This window comes from Juglans regia, chromosome 11 (genome assembly GCF_001411555.2).
Source record: "Juglans regia cultivar Chandler chromosome 11, Walnut 2.0, whole genome shotgun sequence".
Taxonomy (NCBI): domain Eukaryota; kingdom Viridiplantae; phylum Streptophyta; class Magnoliopsida; order Fagales; family Juglandaceae; genus Juglans; species Juglans regia.
In genome coordinates this window covers 3,524,414-3,542,441 of record NC_049911.1, presented here as the reverse complement: position 1 = coordinate 3,542,441, position 18,028 = coordinate 3,524,414, and the positions used below count along the sequence as shown (strand labels likewise).

At 30.2% G+C, this 18,028-nt stretch overlaps 2 protein-coding genes across 2 annotated transcripts; one reads left to right on the top strand and one right to left on the bottom strand.

The window, feature by feature from the left end:
• Nucleotides 1-3,145: 3,145 nt before the first annotated feature.
• LOC108987897 (importin subunit alpha-4) lies at nt 3,146-8,659 on the bottom strand. The gene is made up of 10 exons (XM_018960954.2): nt 8,201-8,659; nt 7,360-7,456; nt 7,180-7,271; nt 6,953-7,084; nt 6,461-6,646; nt 6,153-6,316; nt 5,872-5,950; nt 5,272-5,400; nt 4,291-4,418; nt 3,146-3,770 (listed from the first exon to the last, which is right to left on the bottom strand). Exons 1-10 carry the CDS (start codon nt 8,432-8,434, stop codon nt 3,389-3,391), a joined length of 1,623 nt encoding a protein of 540 aa, XP_018816499.1. The 5' UTR covers nt 8,435-8,659; the 3' UTR covers nt 3,146-3,388.
• Nucleotides 8,660-13,846: 5,187 nt separating this feature from the next.
• On the top strand, nt 13,847-14,541 carry LOC108987843. Its single transcript, XM_018960868.2, has one exon. It carries the CDS (start codon nt 13,925-13,927, stop codon nt 14,192-14,194), a length of 270 nt encoding a protein of 89 aa, XP_018816413.1. The 5' UTR covers nt 13,847-13,924; the 3' UTR covers nt 14,195-14,541.
• Nucleotides 14,542-18,028: the final 3,487 nt, after the last annotated feature.

Sequence of the window (18,028 nt, the reverse complement as noted above, 5' to 3'; positions counted from 1 at the left end):
GAGTGGAACTATCATAGACTCATTGAGCCGAAATTTTAAATAATTTTTATAATTTTCAAGTGTGCAAGGCCATAATACTAAATTTAATATTTAATACAATGATTTATATATATATATATATAAGTAATATAATGAATTATTTATATTTTAAATTTTTTTAAAAAATTTTACTAAATTAAGGTACAAAATTGAGATTGAGACCTCATTTTAAGTTATTTTTATAAATATAAATTCACAAAAACTGTATTTAAAGATTTTAAATAAAATCTTATTTTATTGAAAATTTTAAAAATATTTCATATAATAATTTATATTTTATTGTATTATAAATACAAATAACTCACTTAAATTTCACTTTAAGCTTCAATTTGTATAGAACTGCCCCTGAACTAGAGTTTATTAAGAGGAAGAAATCTAGCAATAAGTTAATATACATGGTAGAGCCCACCGATTATAAATTCACGTATCTAACTAATTAAATCTTCAAATCTTCTATATATCACACTCAATCAAGAATAGTCGTGATATATATTTAAGTCTATTCTAATAGAGTCATCCACGTAAGAAAAGAGTTAAAGCGATAGATTGAACGTATGGTATAGATTTGAATATGATCTTTTTAATTAACAGAACCATACACTATTTCTCTCTCTCTCTCCTTTTTTTTTTTTTTTTTTTTACAACAAGGATTGCAATCTCTTCCAAAATTAGAACCACATCATACATGTAAGAAAAGAAGAGCGATGGTTTGAACGCATGGTATGAGTTTGAATATCCTTTTAATACACGGTATACCAAAATTGAATGTATTACACATTGCATTCAATTTTCAAAATGAAAGAAAGAAATGGGAAGACGTGAGGTAGCCTATTTGCTTTGCATGTTGATTTTCAAATTGCCACTCCTAAATGTGCATGATGTGGGGTGCGAAGACTGATGGTTCCTCCCTATTTGTTGGTTTTCAAAGTCTTTTTCCTCACCGTGAGTGGCAATTTTCTACCACAGATATTACTATCAAGAAAGTCTAGCAATAAGTTGATATGCATGGTAGAGCCTACCGATTATAAATTCACATACCTAATTAAATCTTTAAGTCTTCTATATATATATATATATTTAAGTCAACCATAATAGAGTCATTCACGTAAGAAAAGAGTTAAAGTTATGATTTGAACGTATTATATGGATTTGAATATGATCTTTTCAAGCAAACAAGTTTGAGTTTAGGGGTTCTCAATTATTTTAAAAAGCATTGCAGTCGAAAAATACAGAGTCATACACTATTTTGGTAGCTTGCAAGTCTATTTGTCTTCTTCTGTCATTATTTTGGTGGCCATTAATTGTCACTTAAACATTCATCACGTGGAATGCCAAGAATTTGAATAAATAACAAAATAAAAATAAAAAACTAATTTGAATGCATTACATGTTGATTTTCAAATTACCTCTCCCAAATGTGCATGATGCGGGGTACGTACGAAGACAGATGGTAAGAGCTTATTAATTTGTTGGCTTTCAAAGTCTTTTTCCTCAACGTGAGTTGGAATTTTCTATCAGAGATGCTATACAGAAATTTCCAAGTAATATCATGATCCTCTTATTTTGTAATGATTTTCATAGTACTCAAAAGAGGAACAACGACCATTAATTTGAAGGACAAATTGTATTTCATTATTATTATTAATTTGTACTCTATTTATATATATATATATTATATATATATAAAAAGATTACAAAAGTGCATCACTATTTCATTTTTATCTAGGTAGTATTTCCGGTCAACCATTATTTATTTACTTTTAAAATAAAAGAAAATGTGGTCGCAAACATCATTATAATTAATTAATTATTGCAAGTTTTATTCCCTTTCCACAATTAATTGTCACCATAGAAATATCTATATTATATATATATATATATAAATATTTCCACATAGAAGTGTAACATAATAAAGTCATTCACGTATGAGGAGAAAAAGATCGAGCTGGGACGTTTTGAACGAACGTATGGTATGGGATTCATGAATCTTTTCAATTTGAGGTGATGATCATTAATTTATGATCATGTCTTTTTTGGTTTTCTTTTGAATCAGAAAAACTAAATTTCCAACTCCATCGATCTTATCCCCATACATTCAGAGCAAATGGTGCTTTATTAGTTGTGTATATATATGTGAGATCATATGGCTCCGTCTAACATTGATGATTGTTCTACATGGTAATCTAGCTAGCTAGCTAGGACAATTAGCAGGATGCATGAGAGGACATGATTTTAATGTGACATGCAAGGCAATTGATATTGTTGGAGATCTCTAATTTATATGCATTTAGGCTAATTAATTAATTTGGTAACACTATTTATGGTGAGTTTTTTGCATTATATCAATCTCTCATTTTTCTTTGTTGTCTTGGCATAACATTATATCAATCTCTCTCTCTCTCTCTCTCACATTAAACATGAATAAAAATCAAAGAGAAAGAGCTAGAGTTTATTAAGAGAGACAAGTCTAGCAATAAGTTGATATATATGTAGCACAGAGCCCACCGATTATAAATTCAGGTACCTAGCTAATTAAATTTTCAAGTATTCTACATATCACACTCAATAAGAATTTAAAATCCATGGAATGAAGGATTTTTTTTAAAAAAAATATTTATATACACAACATATATATTTTATATATATATATATATTCTTGATTTTTGGGGCTCCCTGAGCATAATTCAGTGAAATTTGTATTCTTTTGAAACCAATAAATTGAAAAAGAAAAACTGACAACATTTTTTTTTTTTTTTGAAGAAGAAGAAGAAGGTCTTTGTTTTATTATCATAAATTGGATATTGAATCAGAAAATCCAAATTAGCTTGCCCCTCTTATTTGTCAACCAACCACCACCTTGTATCAGCAACATGCCATGTTGGTGTGAGTCTGAGAGAACAAACAAAATGCAAAGAAGCAATAGAAATGGAGGGCAATCATCAGTCTTTGAATTAATGGCAACCTTCTAAAATCCCAGTTATTAGTGCTGCATGACTTTCAAAAGGAGTCCTACATTGAGAGGTTCTCTCTCTCTCTCTGTGTAATATTTTCTTGTAAATCCAAGATACAGAAAGAAAATTTAAGAAGCACAAAGCTGGACTCAAGCTAAGGTAACCACAATGACAACTTTTTAGCTATTAGGTATAGAAATACAAATCAAGATGGAAACGAGCAAGTCGAAGCCATAACACTTGGTGCCAATCATACACAAATAAAGCCTATATGCCAGACCAAAAACCCTGACCCTTGGCAAATGAGGGGGAATACAAAAAATAAGTTTGAAAATTCACTGAAACAGAGAAAGTAAGGGGGCCTACAAAGCTAGAAAACAGTATCCTAAACTGTCAATTTACCCAAATTTGAAGCCACCAGGGGGAAGGTTAGGCTGGTTTGTTCCAAAATTAAAACCCTGTTGCTCTCCATTCCCATTCTCCTGGAGGCTCTGCTCTTCCTCGTCTTCCTCGGCCCAATATCTCTCCAAGATCTTCACAGCCTTCTCATAAATCTCATTGTTGTCATGGGTCTGCAGATTCTCGATCTTATCCAATCCATCACAGTCATCAATCGCTTGTGCATATATATTGATTCCATTATTCATTCCCATTTCTCTGTCAGCCTCACCCACCTTCAGAATGTTCTCAAGCCCTTCAAGGCACACTGTCACAATCCTTGGGTCTGGACAGATTAGAAGATCACATAGAGGCTTAATGCAACCTTGGCTCACCAGGAATCTACAAGAAGATAGATTATGCGTGTCAGTGCATGGTTTTGTCTAATGCATAATATTGAAAAAATTTTCATAAAATTACAAGATGAACTCTATCGCATGTATAAAACAATATGAAAAGGATCATTTATGAGATATACGTGTCTCTTGGGTCAAAACCAATGGAAGGTGTTCTTCCAACTTGCAATTATAAGAAATTTGAGACAGAACGTTCAGTCTATCAACTGTTACAAACATAAGAATGGTCTCCAAGAACAAGCATTAACCATTAATTCATAAATTATTGTTTTAGATAAGCCTAGCCTCAACCTGGAGTATATGATATGGTATTGGTTTGTTTTGCTTAGAAAAAAGGACGATGGGAGCAAAAAATTAAGGTTAATGGAAAAGAATAAAAAAGTAACCACCCAATAGGGGCATCAGCAAGACACGGATCTCGCTATCCATGTGAGATAGCACAGGCATATAAGCAAGCTAGAATGTGAAGGTAAATAAGAAAAGTCAGTGTTAAGAGTAAAACATACTGTATCTGATCATGTGATCCTCCAGAAGTAGCATTTGATATGGCCCATGCAGCCTCCTTCTTGATGTCAAACTCAGCACCTTGGAGAAGATGTACAAGAGGGAGAATAATATTGGCCTCAATAACAGCCTGAAACACAAATATTGTAATAGATAACAATTATAAGGAATTAATCATGTAAAAGATAACAATTATAATTGATAACACTCATCTAGCATTCTAACAGACTTGTAAAGAACCGATCACAAATTGTGCTAAAACTTGTTGTCTATTCAAGGAAAAGAACATGAAAACCCACAACCGTCAGCATTTCTAGCCGATCCAAAGTATGGTTTTATTGGGGGATTATCCTCCTAAAAACAAAGGCTCGAACTGAAAACTTTCTATGTGAACAAGTGGGTATACAAACAATTTATTTTACCCTTACAAATGGGTTTACATACAAAAATATAGTTATGTTGAGTGATTCTTGGCCCATGGAAATACACAACAGCAATCAACAAGAAAATGATCAAGAAAAACAATATTCCACTACATTTTCGGAAATCATAACAGAACTTGAAAAGCTAACAAGAATAAGCAATCGAGGATGGGTGGTAAGCAATCAAGACCAGCACTTTTGATGATGCAACTAATTACATAACGTCTGTATAAGGAGCAATCCACTCCAAGAAGATGAATGCTTATCAGGTCTAAGGCCATGGCGTATGCGGGGATCTCAAAACCCACCTCCCAAAAAAATGTCAAATACCCAGCATTAAAGAGGGTATGTTTTAAGAACCACGAGTTTCGAATCAAGAACACCAGGTAATCATTATTTTTGTTCTAATGATAAATGATTTTGTTCTAATGATAAATGATTAACACCATCAAGCAACCCATAGATGAAAGTTCTAGTAGTGTGGATCAAATGGGTGCCATAAACATTGTTAAATACATGAAAAACTTTTAGGCTATATCATATATAAGGGGAATTCCATACCTGTATTTGACCTCTATTCCCAGCAGTGATATTTGAGATTGTCCAACAAGCTTCCTTCTTGATGCTTTTTTTGTGATTTTGTGTAAGAAGTTGATAGAGACAAGGGAGCACTTGGTTTTCAATTACAAACTGAAAAATACATATCAAGGTCACTTTGTTGCTATGTATGGACAAGAAAAAGAAGCAATTCCATTCATATACACACATGACAGAGTGGAGGCAAATAGTACTTAAAATATGGCTCAGTTTATTAATTAATAGTCTTCTAATGCATGCTTATAATAATTTTTTTTTTTTTAAAAAGAGCATTGATTGATATCGTCTAGGTTATCCAATCACAAGAGTACAGTATCAAATTACTGCATGCAAAAAGAATGTGCTTAAAGTAAAAAATACTTCATTACTCCAATCTAATGAACACTAGGCAAACATGGGTGCACAAAATTAAAGTCAAGTCAAAAGCAATCCAAAACGAACATTTAGTAGAGCAGAGTTCCCAATAAGATAGATCTCCAACAGCTTTGAGATAAACAATAATAGCCTTGACCTATGAATGGCATAGTAAGAATTAAAAATTGGGTATACAAACTATGCCAATACCTGAGTCTGAGCATCATCACCCGTAACAATGTTTCCCACAGTCCGAAGGGCAGGTATAAGAACTGTAGGTGAGGGATGACTAAAACCAAAAAAAAATCAGTAATTGACCCAGGACCATACAACTGAAAAGAAAAGGCAACAGAAGATAAAAGGGATGTACAAAACATAGGTGGGGGAATATTTTCCTGAATTTTTCAAAAAGGAGAAAAAGCTAAACCATACTAGAACAAATGGAAGTCGGTGCCACATTTGAGATTTTTGTAGAGAACATGGAAACTTACAGCAGAAGCTCCACAAGTCGTGGACAGACACCTGCTTCAATAACAGCCTGAATTTTATCATTCGGGCCATCTGAAAGATAAGATAGGGCCCAGCAAGCATCTGTAAGAACTTCTTCATCGTTCAGGTAAATAAGTTTCTGTAGAATTGGTAAGGCAGCCTTCACCTGACAAACCAAGGAATTTTTTTTTCCACACAATTATTATCCGTAAATATGCAGCTATGAAAGAACTCAAGTCAGCATTAAAGATATAATATACTGCATAAACATGTTCAAAGGAATAGAGTGAAACCATGGATGGCTTCTCACCTGATCAAATGGTGTTGGTGGCTTGCCACGACAGAAGTTAGATAAAGTCCATGTAGCATTCCTCAGCATGGACAATTTTGAGTGTTCATTCAACTGAGATAGTAATGGCACGAGTGCACCATGACCAAGAACAAGATCCCTACAAGTTGGGGAATCACCAGCAACATTTCCTAAAGCCCATACCGCCTGACCAAGAAAAAAGAAAGCGATGATTGTAAACATACTAAAAATACATCTAAGAATAAAAAAAATAATAAGGAATGTGAGATTAAACCTTGGAATAATTCTAAAGTATGAAAAATCCGAATTCGAATCCAGTACAATCCAGTAAAAGTGACAAATATAATATATATATATATATATATCAGCAGGGGAGAGGAGGAAAATGATTTTTATTTGGGAAAAAAGCACTAAAATTGAAACACAAAAAATCATGAACAGAAATTTCAAGCAAACTTTCTGAAATTTATACAATAAAAGAAGTGAGCTAACCTGCTCCCTGACGTCATCACTAGCAGAGCTAAGAAGTTGCACAAACATAGGGACAGCACCATGTTCAATGACAACCCGTGTATGCTCTGATGTTCCAGATGCAACATTGGTCAAAGCCCATGCCGCTTCAAACTACACACAAACGAAAAGTCAGTCCCATATTGTACTGACATTTCTTACTGACAGTTTTACTTGCACAGAGACTTAAAGCTACAAAGAATCCCTACTTGTAGTTGGGGCAGATCATGCCTCCCCAGGAACTCCACAAACCGAGGAACCACCCCTGCTTTGATTACCTCGTCAATGGGAGGGCTGCGCTCTACATGAAAATACTCAAATTCAAATCAAACAATCAACAACATCCAGTGATATTCCTCTGAAAAAATTATTAGTAACTGCAGCTATACCTATCGACAGTAGCTTTCTAAACTGAGTAGTTGATTCCAATTGTGAGTTGGGATCCTCAGACCATACCCCTTGCACCATCGCAGGAATACTTTCCAGCTGTAAAGGACGGTACAACACCCAACACATAAAATCAAACATCAGATTCATTAGCTGGAGAAAATCACGTAAGCTTCAGTTTCCTAAGAGAGCTCCTCAACAGACATCACACTCCATCCATAAAGATGTAAAAATGAATGCATACTGTAGGATTGATGTTCATCTAAATAGGATTTATGATGCTTTTTTGTTGGGTCCAAAATTATAAACTACCTCAAACTCAAAATCGAGTAACTCCATCTTTCCTATAATTTTTCATTACTACAAACGGCTTCAGATAATACCAAAAAATAATAATGCATTAAACTAAACATAAGAATTAGTTCCGTCTTTCACAGGTGACTTAAAATTCATGCTTGCTTTTATCTCCAAATAGCGATAAACATAAAATTCAAATTTCTAATGTTACATTTCTAAGCAAATAAACATAGAAAACAAGTTAAAACGTTTCCCGTGTCCACAAAATCCAATCAATCTAAACGATAAACACATGTCAAATAAAGTTGTAACTTTTTCCGGGTATTAAATGAAATCACTAATCCCTCCCTTTTCTACATTTGAAATCAACCAAATTCCCCCAATTTTTATAAAGCAATCAGATACCCAATAGGACAAAGTTCTACTACAATTTTAATCAAGGATAAACATTGCAAGACAAACGAAAAAATTCCAAAAAAACCATCAATCATAAACCCACAGAAGAACGGATTCAGGATAAAATAAATGAATATTAAGAGAAAATACCCGCTTTTCCAGAGCGGCGGCGTTTTGGGAGGAATCAGCAAGTTGCTGCAAGGGTTGGGAGCTGAGGCCAAGGATGCCCTCTCTACGCTTCTTCAAGAGGTTGTCCTCGCGCTTGTTCTTCCTGATCTCCACCAGATTGTCCTCCCTCCTCCTCCGAGCCTCGTCCGCGTCAACCCCCGTCTTGTACGACTTCTTCCGCACTTCCGTGCGCGTGTTGCTGGGCCTCAGAGACATTGTGTCTTTCCCTTTCGGTGGCTCCCTAGGGTCTGCCCGCGCGAGGTATTGCTATTTGCTCCGCTCTGCTGTGCAAACGTTCGGGGAAATGGCGCAGAGAGGAACAGAGAGGGAGATCAGGGATGGATATAAAAAAGGCGGGTGGGTCGGGTTGAAGGTCGTATTCTTGGAAGTTAACTTGTTGGTTCAGTTTTGTGTTGTACGTGTGCGCATAGCGCGGCATGTGTGTAGCTGTTGGAGCTTTCAAATCTTTATATCCTTTTGACCTTCCCATTTTTATTACTCTTTTCTCTAATTTTTTGATTAATTGTAAAATTTAAAACAATCGAATTTTCCTCCACATATGATAAAGGCAGTTTTCACATCTTTATAAATTAAAGTGGATATTTTTAATTTTTACAAAATAATATTTTTACAAAATCCGCAATTTATTAGATACTTCCATTAATCTTCTGTTAAAAGACTAAAGAAAAAAAAATTGCCATGTGACGTGATAACACTATAGCCTTATTTGGATATAGAAACATTCTCAACTCATTTCATTTCATCTCATCATTATTTAATAAATAATTCAATTTTTTCAAATATTAAAATAGTAATATTATTAAAACCTAAAATTATGGCAATAATTCCCTCACGTTAAGTTGTTAACACGTGACATCAAGGGCAGCTTAATATAAATTATGGCTTAAGGTAAAATCTAAAATGAGGCTTCTTATTTATAATGAAATGAAATATAAATCATTATAATGCTTAAAGTTTTGAATAAAATGAGGCTTTATTTAAATTTTTCTTTTTAATTATATATTTAATACAATAATTTAAAATTAGGTTTCATTGTAAATTTTGTACTTCAACTTAGCAAAATTTAAAAAACAAAAATTATTTAAAAATATAAATTGTGTAAGTATGTGTGTTTAAATAAAATGAATACGATGTGATAATGATAAATAACTATTCTTTTATTCATTATATTGAATAGAAAATTTAGTATCACAAATATTGCACACGTGATAAAAATATTTAAAATCAGACTTTATTTAAATATTTATTTAATGCCTACGTGTCATGCTAAATATGTCAAGTCAGCCAACCAAAAATTGACATACATGACATACTAATATTATATGGCAATTTTATCTATATTATTATTTATTTCATTCGGTTTTGAATGTCCACTGTCCCACGATGTTTAATGATGCAAACGACTAGACTATTTTAACACTACTTTGCCACTCCCACTATTATCGCTGTGATTATCGCGTGGACGTGGCAACGTTGCATGCCACGTGGTTAAGTTATTTAAAAAATAATAATAATATTTACAGTTATGTGTTGTGTAAGCGTTATATATTTCTTTTAAAAAAAAGTGAATAAATATAAGATTCGTAAGAAAAAATTAATCTTTTAATAATAGACCTTACTCATTTTTAAAAAAAAATCACGACTCTACACAATTCATAATTATATATATCATCAAATGAATAAAATTTACTAATTAATGGCCTCGTCTCTAAATTGAAGAATCATATTCGAAAAATACAAATAAAAATGCTAATAGATCACTAACCTTGTTTAACGGATAAATTATTAATTTATAAAAAAAATTTATAAATTAATATGACTTAATATAATACGTTGAATTATAAGATTATTTTATCATATAATATATATGACAATCTTTAAACTTCCTTTTACAAGATGAGACGATAAACTTTTCACTTTTTTAATAATATATAAATAAAAATATGTTAATATTTTTTATTTAAAATCTAACCAATTTAATTTCTAAACCAATTTATAAACATCAAAACCCATTTAGGATTCATTTAATTTCTTAGTCTTTCTTCCCCTCACCTCTCTTTTCATATCTTCTTCTCCCTCGCTTGCAGCCCACCATATAATCAAAGATGAACTATGAAGATCCTCCTCCATTACGTCATTTGATCTCTTCCATGATGCTCTCTCTCATATTTTGAAAGAAAACTTGGCTGGTTGATTTTAATCACCGCCTTTAATTTGGGGGTTGTGTAAGACTTATAGTGTCATTTAGTGATTTTTTCTTTATAAATTAAAATCACTAGAAAAATAAAAGCGAATTACTGATTCACAAATACATTTCATAAATTTACGCAATTCATATAATATGTTAAATATATTTTATAAAAAAAGTAATATTAGATATATTTTTAATTTTAAAAAAGAGGTTCGATATTAAAAAATTAATCTTTATATGAGTTTCATATCTATTCATTTTTTTAAAAGAATATACGAAACTTACAGACTGTAAATATCATATCTCAAAAATAATATATTAGACAAATTTATTTTGAGAATAATTTGCTTGCTGAGTAATGCTAGATACAAGTTTCAAATAGATAAGTTTCATACAAATTTTTTACAAAATAATGGGTCTCACTAATAAAAAATAATTTTTTTATATTTTTTTAAAGTAAAATCTACTTTTTTATAAAGACTCATATAAAATTTATCTATTTAAAATTTATATAAATCATTTCTCTCGCTAAAAATATCATCATTAGCTTGAAAAAGAAAAGAAAAACACTCGTGGTAAATCAAGCCTAAAGTTATGCCGCACAAGTGGAGGACAGAGGTAGAAAGTAGAAACCAACTAATAATTTAGGATTGGATTGTTTTTGTTTTTATTATGATTGTTGTTATTATTTTATAGCTAGCTTCCATTTTGTGTTGATTGACTAGTAGAGAACGACTACTTCGTTTCGGCAATCAGGACCGTTGATCTAGCAAGTGGGGCCAGCCTTTGTGGTGTCCGAATTAGAAAGGATGAGACTATAAGTCTATAATTCACATTATTACTTCTGTTTTGTTTGATATTATGGGAAATTATTACTTATTTATAAAATTTAAATTAATAATAAATAATAAATTTAATTATTTATATTATATTTTTAAGTGAGAAGTTTAACTAATCTTTTCTTTTATTTCTATAATATTTTTATATTCAAATGAGTGGCCTTCTAGTTCTCAATAAGTATTAATTTTTTAAATATATGAGTATATATACTTATCAGTCATTCTCACGACCACTCAACAAATATCTAGTTGCATTAAATAAAGCCCACATGCTCTTTTAATGAACTCATTTTTTCTTAATAACTAAGCAGGAAATTCATCTTCTAATCTTACACCAACATCTTGCGAAGATAGCCTCTGTTTGAGATGAAGGGTGCGTTTGTATATTAAGATGAATTGAGTTGAATTGAGTTGAGTTGAGTTGAGTTGAGTTGAGATAATAAAATATTATTTATTATTATTATTATTATTTCGAGATTTGAAAAAGTTGAATTATTTATTATATTTTATGTTGAGATTTAAAAAAATTATAATAATGAGTTGAGATGAGTTTTAATTCCAAACGAAGCCGAAGTGTCGTTCGTTGATAGAAACACAAATATTAATAGACCAAATGGTAATATAATATGAGTATTCTATGGTAATTATGCTTTTTGTGAAAGGAAAATATTTCAACAGTTTTAGAATTTGTAAGTTCTTCACACTGCATTTGAGAAAGTAGATAAATTTGAGATTTATATAAAAAAATTTATTTATTTTTTCAAAATAAGTACGTGAAACTTGCATACTATAAATTTAGATCTAATATTACTCTTTATGAAAACATACTGGTTGTTTATTTTTTTTTAATATTTATATTTTTTTCCTGCATATGCATATTTTGAATTCTTTAATATTGTTTTTGAATTGTGTCTGTGGGTAATTCTTTGCAGTTTGTGGATTCCCTGTCACTGTTTTCAATTTCGTACCGTACCGGCCTCAATTTCGATCGATATTTTGGCTTTCAAAATTTTTTATTTTTTTAAACTACAAGCTTATTTTTTAATCTCCAATTTAGACTAGACTATTTATAATATATATATATATATATGTATTTATATATAATTTATTCATATATCGACTATTTCAAAACGGTACACGAAACGGTACCGGCATACCGCTATCGAAATATTTCGTTTGAGTGCCTTAACCGATACGACTTCTGATACGGTATTCAAAACATTGTTTTCAATATTACAGTTTGTAGGTAATTCACATAGATTTAAATGTGAATTCTTAACTATGTGAATACAAACTTGTAGAAATTAAATGTTAATAGACTTACATTAAACTTTGTTGATGACTTGTCAGAGTTTGATGGCCTGATAGCATATGATCCGATTATCCAAATGAAAAATCTAGGCGCTAAATTGAATTTTGAAATATTTAAAAAGAAAATATGGCGGGAAAGGTCCTATAAACCACATTCCATACATGATGTTAGTATTCAATTACTTTTTGTGGTAGGTATTTAAATTTTAAATTTAAAAAAGCTTGAAAATAAAATATTGACTTGTAACTGTGAACTGAACGATGATTTAAAGTTCAAAAACTCCTACTAACATTAACTCGAGAAACTGATTAGAAAAATGACTACTATAAATATTTGGTCTACAAATAGATCTTAAAAAAAATTAATTTATATAGATTGATACATCATTAAATTATAAATCATATTTAATAATAAAATAGATCTCATGTATCATATAAATTTATAAACTTATTTTTCTAAGATTTCTCTGTAAATTCATAGACTTAAGACTTCTCTAAGTTGATAATAAATATCAATTATTGTGAAATTCAAAGTAATTATAAAAAAAAAACTTAAAATATAAATACTTTTACACGTTAATTAATTGAATACTAACATACTGTTATTTTAAGGTCTATATACCATAGACGGTTTATGTGATATAAATTAGAAGATAATTTTTAAAAATTGAGTATTACAAACCAAATCCTACCATTTAAGCGATGATAATAGTGTACTCTACGTATCGGTTTGAGAATAAAATAACTCTAATTGATATTTCAGACTTTCGCATCAATATGAAGTATTGTACAATATAACACATACCATTGATGTCTAAATTTAACCTTTTTTTTTTCTTTTGAATTTATGTCTAAAATGAACAAAGACATGTAAACAATAAATTTATGTGACATATATTGCCATGATGTTATGTTATCATGTCACAAAACCACATAAATATTTTCAATTTCGATTAGAGAAATACCAAAATGTTTTCCCTCCCAAGTTTAATTTCAAAATAATGCGTATTTTGTCTTACATGCTGCACTACCTTTTTGTCCTTTGTTTTTTCCTCCACATTCCAGAAAAGTCTGAATTCAATCTCAACCGTTAATAAAAGACATGTCATCGCTTAGAAGTGATGATCATCGGCCGTTAACAATCTAATGCCTCCCAATCCACTGGTCCAAGGTCTTTCGTCCTTTGATGGGCCCCCACCGTTAACCATTAAACATTACGCAGCGAAGCACCTTATTATTATTACCTACCTCGACCATCGTTATAAAAGCCCTCTGATTTTACAAGATGCTAGAAAATACCAGAGAAAGGAAGGAAGGGAGAGAGGAAGGGAGAGAGAAAGAGTGATGTCGTGGGCCACGTCAGCATTCCGGTGGCTGGACTTGGAGTGCTTCGTCTCGGTCGGCAGGTCGTCGGTTTCGAGGTGGCCGGGATTATTCTCCTCGTACCTCACGCCGAGGTGGGGCTTGGTCGAGACGAGGAGGTGGTCGTGGCGGGATCTGAGCTTGTCGTGGATCGTGGACGACGTCATGTGGGGGATGGTAACGGCGTTCGAGTCCGTCGCCTTGGTCTCCATGCTTTGCTTCTTCTTCGTCTTCTGCGGTTGCACTGTCTAGAATTTCCCCCCTTTCGAAGCTGGATTCCAACGTAGCGGCGGAGATATCGAAGTTGCGATGAGCTTATAGTTCTTAGAAGAGAGAGAGAGAGAGAGAGGGGTAGCTGAGCACGTGACAGCGAGGCAGGCACGTGAATCAGGATGAGATTTTTTGTCTTTCGTTTTATTTTTATGGGCGAGGAGGGGTATTTTGGTCAGTTTGGGGCAAAAAATAATGCAACTCTTCGGTGGGGAATCTCAAATCTGGCATAGGGCTCGAAGAATATATCTTTAAATATATTTGCAGTTTTTATTTTTTATAATGTAATATCTTTGTTATTTTGAAGAGTAATGACTTTCTTTTACCTTTGTGATTTGTCGGTTGTTGTCGTTTTTTGTGAGTTTTTTTTTTTTATTTTTTACTTGAAGCGAGGAAAGATATATTTTTTAATTCTCATTGTAAATTAAACTATTAAATTCTTAGTGAAAGAGATATTTATGAGTATAGTATTTGATGGGAGAGGTCCTCAAAATATTTTGGAATATTTTATTATTATTTATTATTTATGTTTTGTTATTATTTAATATTTTTATTATTAATTATAAAATATCTTATTACTATTTATAAATTATTTAAAAATATTTTACTACTCAAACTCAAATCTGAATATTCATAAAAATATATTTTTGCATAGAATGGATTCAATACTTTTTACTAAATGCAATCGCAACTCTTTAGCTTGTAAAAGAATTTTATGAGAGATATTTGTTATATAGATTATATAAAAATAAATTTATAAATTAATATAATTTTATGTAATTTGTTAGATTTATTTTATAAAAAAAAATTTATAATATGATGTATAATATATTAAGTTACGTTATTTTTAAATTCATTTTTATCTAATTTATTTATAATTAAAATATTTATTTTTATAAAATAAAGTTTACTTTTGATACATAGCATTAAGTTACATCGTATACTATTTCATTCTTCTATAAAGTTATTTTATAAAATATTATTTTTAATAATCTTACTTATAAATAAAATAATCTTAATTATCGAGCACCTCACTAATTAAAAAAAAAATGCGATCATGATTATGGAGATTTGAACAATGGGCCTTAAGGCATAGGCCGGCTGGCCGACTTCGATACTCGCGATCCACTTTTCAATTTTCAAATTCAATTCAACAACATCTATCAATTAAACAATTTCACTATTATTAATTATTTTTTTATTATTTTTTTATTAAAATTCATTATTTTTTACTATTATTTAATTTTCTATTATTATTTTTTTATTACTATTTATAACTTTTCTCAACACTTCTCTATATTTCTCACTATCCAAATGTACTCTTCTAAAATTGTAAGATAATCTCAGATAATTTGTGGATAATAATAAAAAATTAATAAATAATATTAAATAATAATAAATAGTAATAAAAAATTATAAAAAAATAGATGAAAAATAATAATAATAAAATATTAAATAATAGTTGAGTGCTCTCACTTTTTCACAATCTAAACACAATCGGGCCAGTTTAAATAGTGAATAACTCTACAATTATTTATTATTTTATTATTATTTTTTATCTAATTTTTATTATAATTTATTATTTTATTATTACTATTAACAGAATATCTGATATTATCTCACTATCCAAACACAAAGTAATTTAAAGACCCACAAAATTATTGTAAATAGAACATTTTTGTTAATTTCTTTAATGTCCTTTTTTTAAAAAAATTCTGTAATTTTGTGTGCGACTCTTTTTGTCCCTATCTTAACTTTGGAATATGCAATTCCTTCAAAATTTTCTAATTTTGAATTTTGGAATATTTATTTTTAAAAAAATTGAGCCTCCTCAAGTTTCAATTTTGAGCCCAAGTTATCATTGGTGTATACATTAAAACATTAATTTATAGTGTATACTATTGTATATTGTCTTCCGTGTTTTATGAAATCCAGAAATGAAGTTTGGGTACAAAACTGTAAGGTAAAATATTTAGATGTAAAAATGTTAATGAATAGCTGTACACACATTTTCAGAGGATGTTATGATAGAGTTTGAAAAAGTGGTGTGACCTATTGAAAGTATGTTTGAACGTGAAAGTTTTTGGCATATATAAATAGCAAAAATAAAAAAAGCATAGCCACTCCTTGGTAGCTTTTGGCCATTGGGAGTGATTTAGATTGGACCGCCCTTGACTCCCAAAGACTCTGGCCACACCGGAGGAAAGTATAAAAAATTGGAAAAAAGGGAAAAATGTATCATGGACTTAGAGTATTAGTATTGGCTTCATCAAAATCTCAGTCAAATGTAAAATTTGATGAATTTTATCAAAATAGAGCTGCATTAGATTAGTCAAATAGATAAATGTGAAACTTTAAACTACAGTAAATGCATAGGTTTCTTCAAATTTAAATGTTTACTATTCATTCATCAAATCTATTTTTTATTCACTTTTAATCTCTAAAGGTCTTTTTTATTCACGTTTAATCTCCAACCGTCTTGTAATAATAATGTAATAATCAAATTAAATTATTAATCAACATATGATTAGTGTAATTGTAAAATATGAAAAAAAAATAAAAATATTTTTATTAAAAAAATAATATTATATTATTATTTTGATGAATTCAATAGTTAATTTAATGTGGAGTTATGATTAGGAAAATTTTAAATTTATAAAAATCATGTACTTTTCATCATTAAATTTTAGAGATAATTTTGATGAGCCAATGCTCAGAGCATTAGCATTGGATTGTCTATCTTATTCTTCAAATTTTGACTAATAAGTAACTTTTTTACCTTTAGCTAATCATTCAAAACTTGAAGTCTACATTGAATTAGTCATTACACTTTCTATAATAATAAAATATTATTATTTTTTATTATTTATATTTTTTTATTAATTTTTATTTTATTTTCATAATCTTTAATAACATCCAACAAATCATATTTATCTTTATTTTCACAATCTAACAATTTATAATATAATAATCTCATATGTATATAGATAGTAAAATCTCATATGAATAAAAATTTCATATCTATAATATAATAATCTTAAAAAATACTTTTAGACTTACTATAATTCTTTTCATATTTGAAAAGAAGAATTGATTTACTGTAGCTTATAGTTTGGATGAAAACAATTTAGCTAATTCAATGTGGAGCAAATATAAATGATGTTTGTTAAATTTAAAGATGAAAAGGCATTTGACTAATCCATTATCAATGCTCTAAGATATTCTCTACTCTCTATCTCTCATACTCTTGTCGACAGAGATCCCAACAAAGGTCACCGCATTAAATGCAACAACTTGCCCCCCAAGGCATGGGTGGAAGGCTCGAGTAGAGAGGAAAGTATAAGGGCTCGTTTGTTTTCAGAGATGAGATGAGTTGAGATTAAAGTTAAAAAATTGAATAAAATATTATTAGAATATATTTTTTAATATTATTGTTGTTTTGGGATTTGAAAAAGTTGGATTGTTTATTTTATTTTGTGTGGGGATTTTGGAAAGTTGTAATGATGAGGTGAGATGAGATGAGATGTTTTTGGAAAACAAATAAGGCCTAAAAGCTAGAAAAAATGTATTATGGATTAAAGGCTCGTTTGTTTTTAGATATGAAATGAAATAAGTTGAGATGAAAGTTAAAAAATTAAATAAAATATTATTAAAATATATTTTTTAATATTATTATTATTTTAAGATTTGAAAAAGTTGAATTGTTTATTTTATTTTATGTGGAAATTTGAGAAAGTTGTAATGATGAGATAAGATGAGATGTTTCCTGAAAACAAACGAGGAAGATATTCTCTCCACTCTCTATCTTTCTTCTCT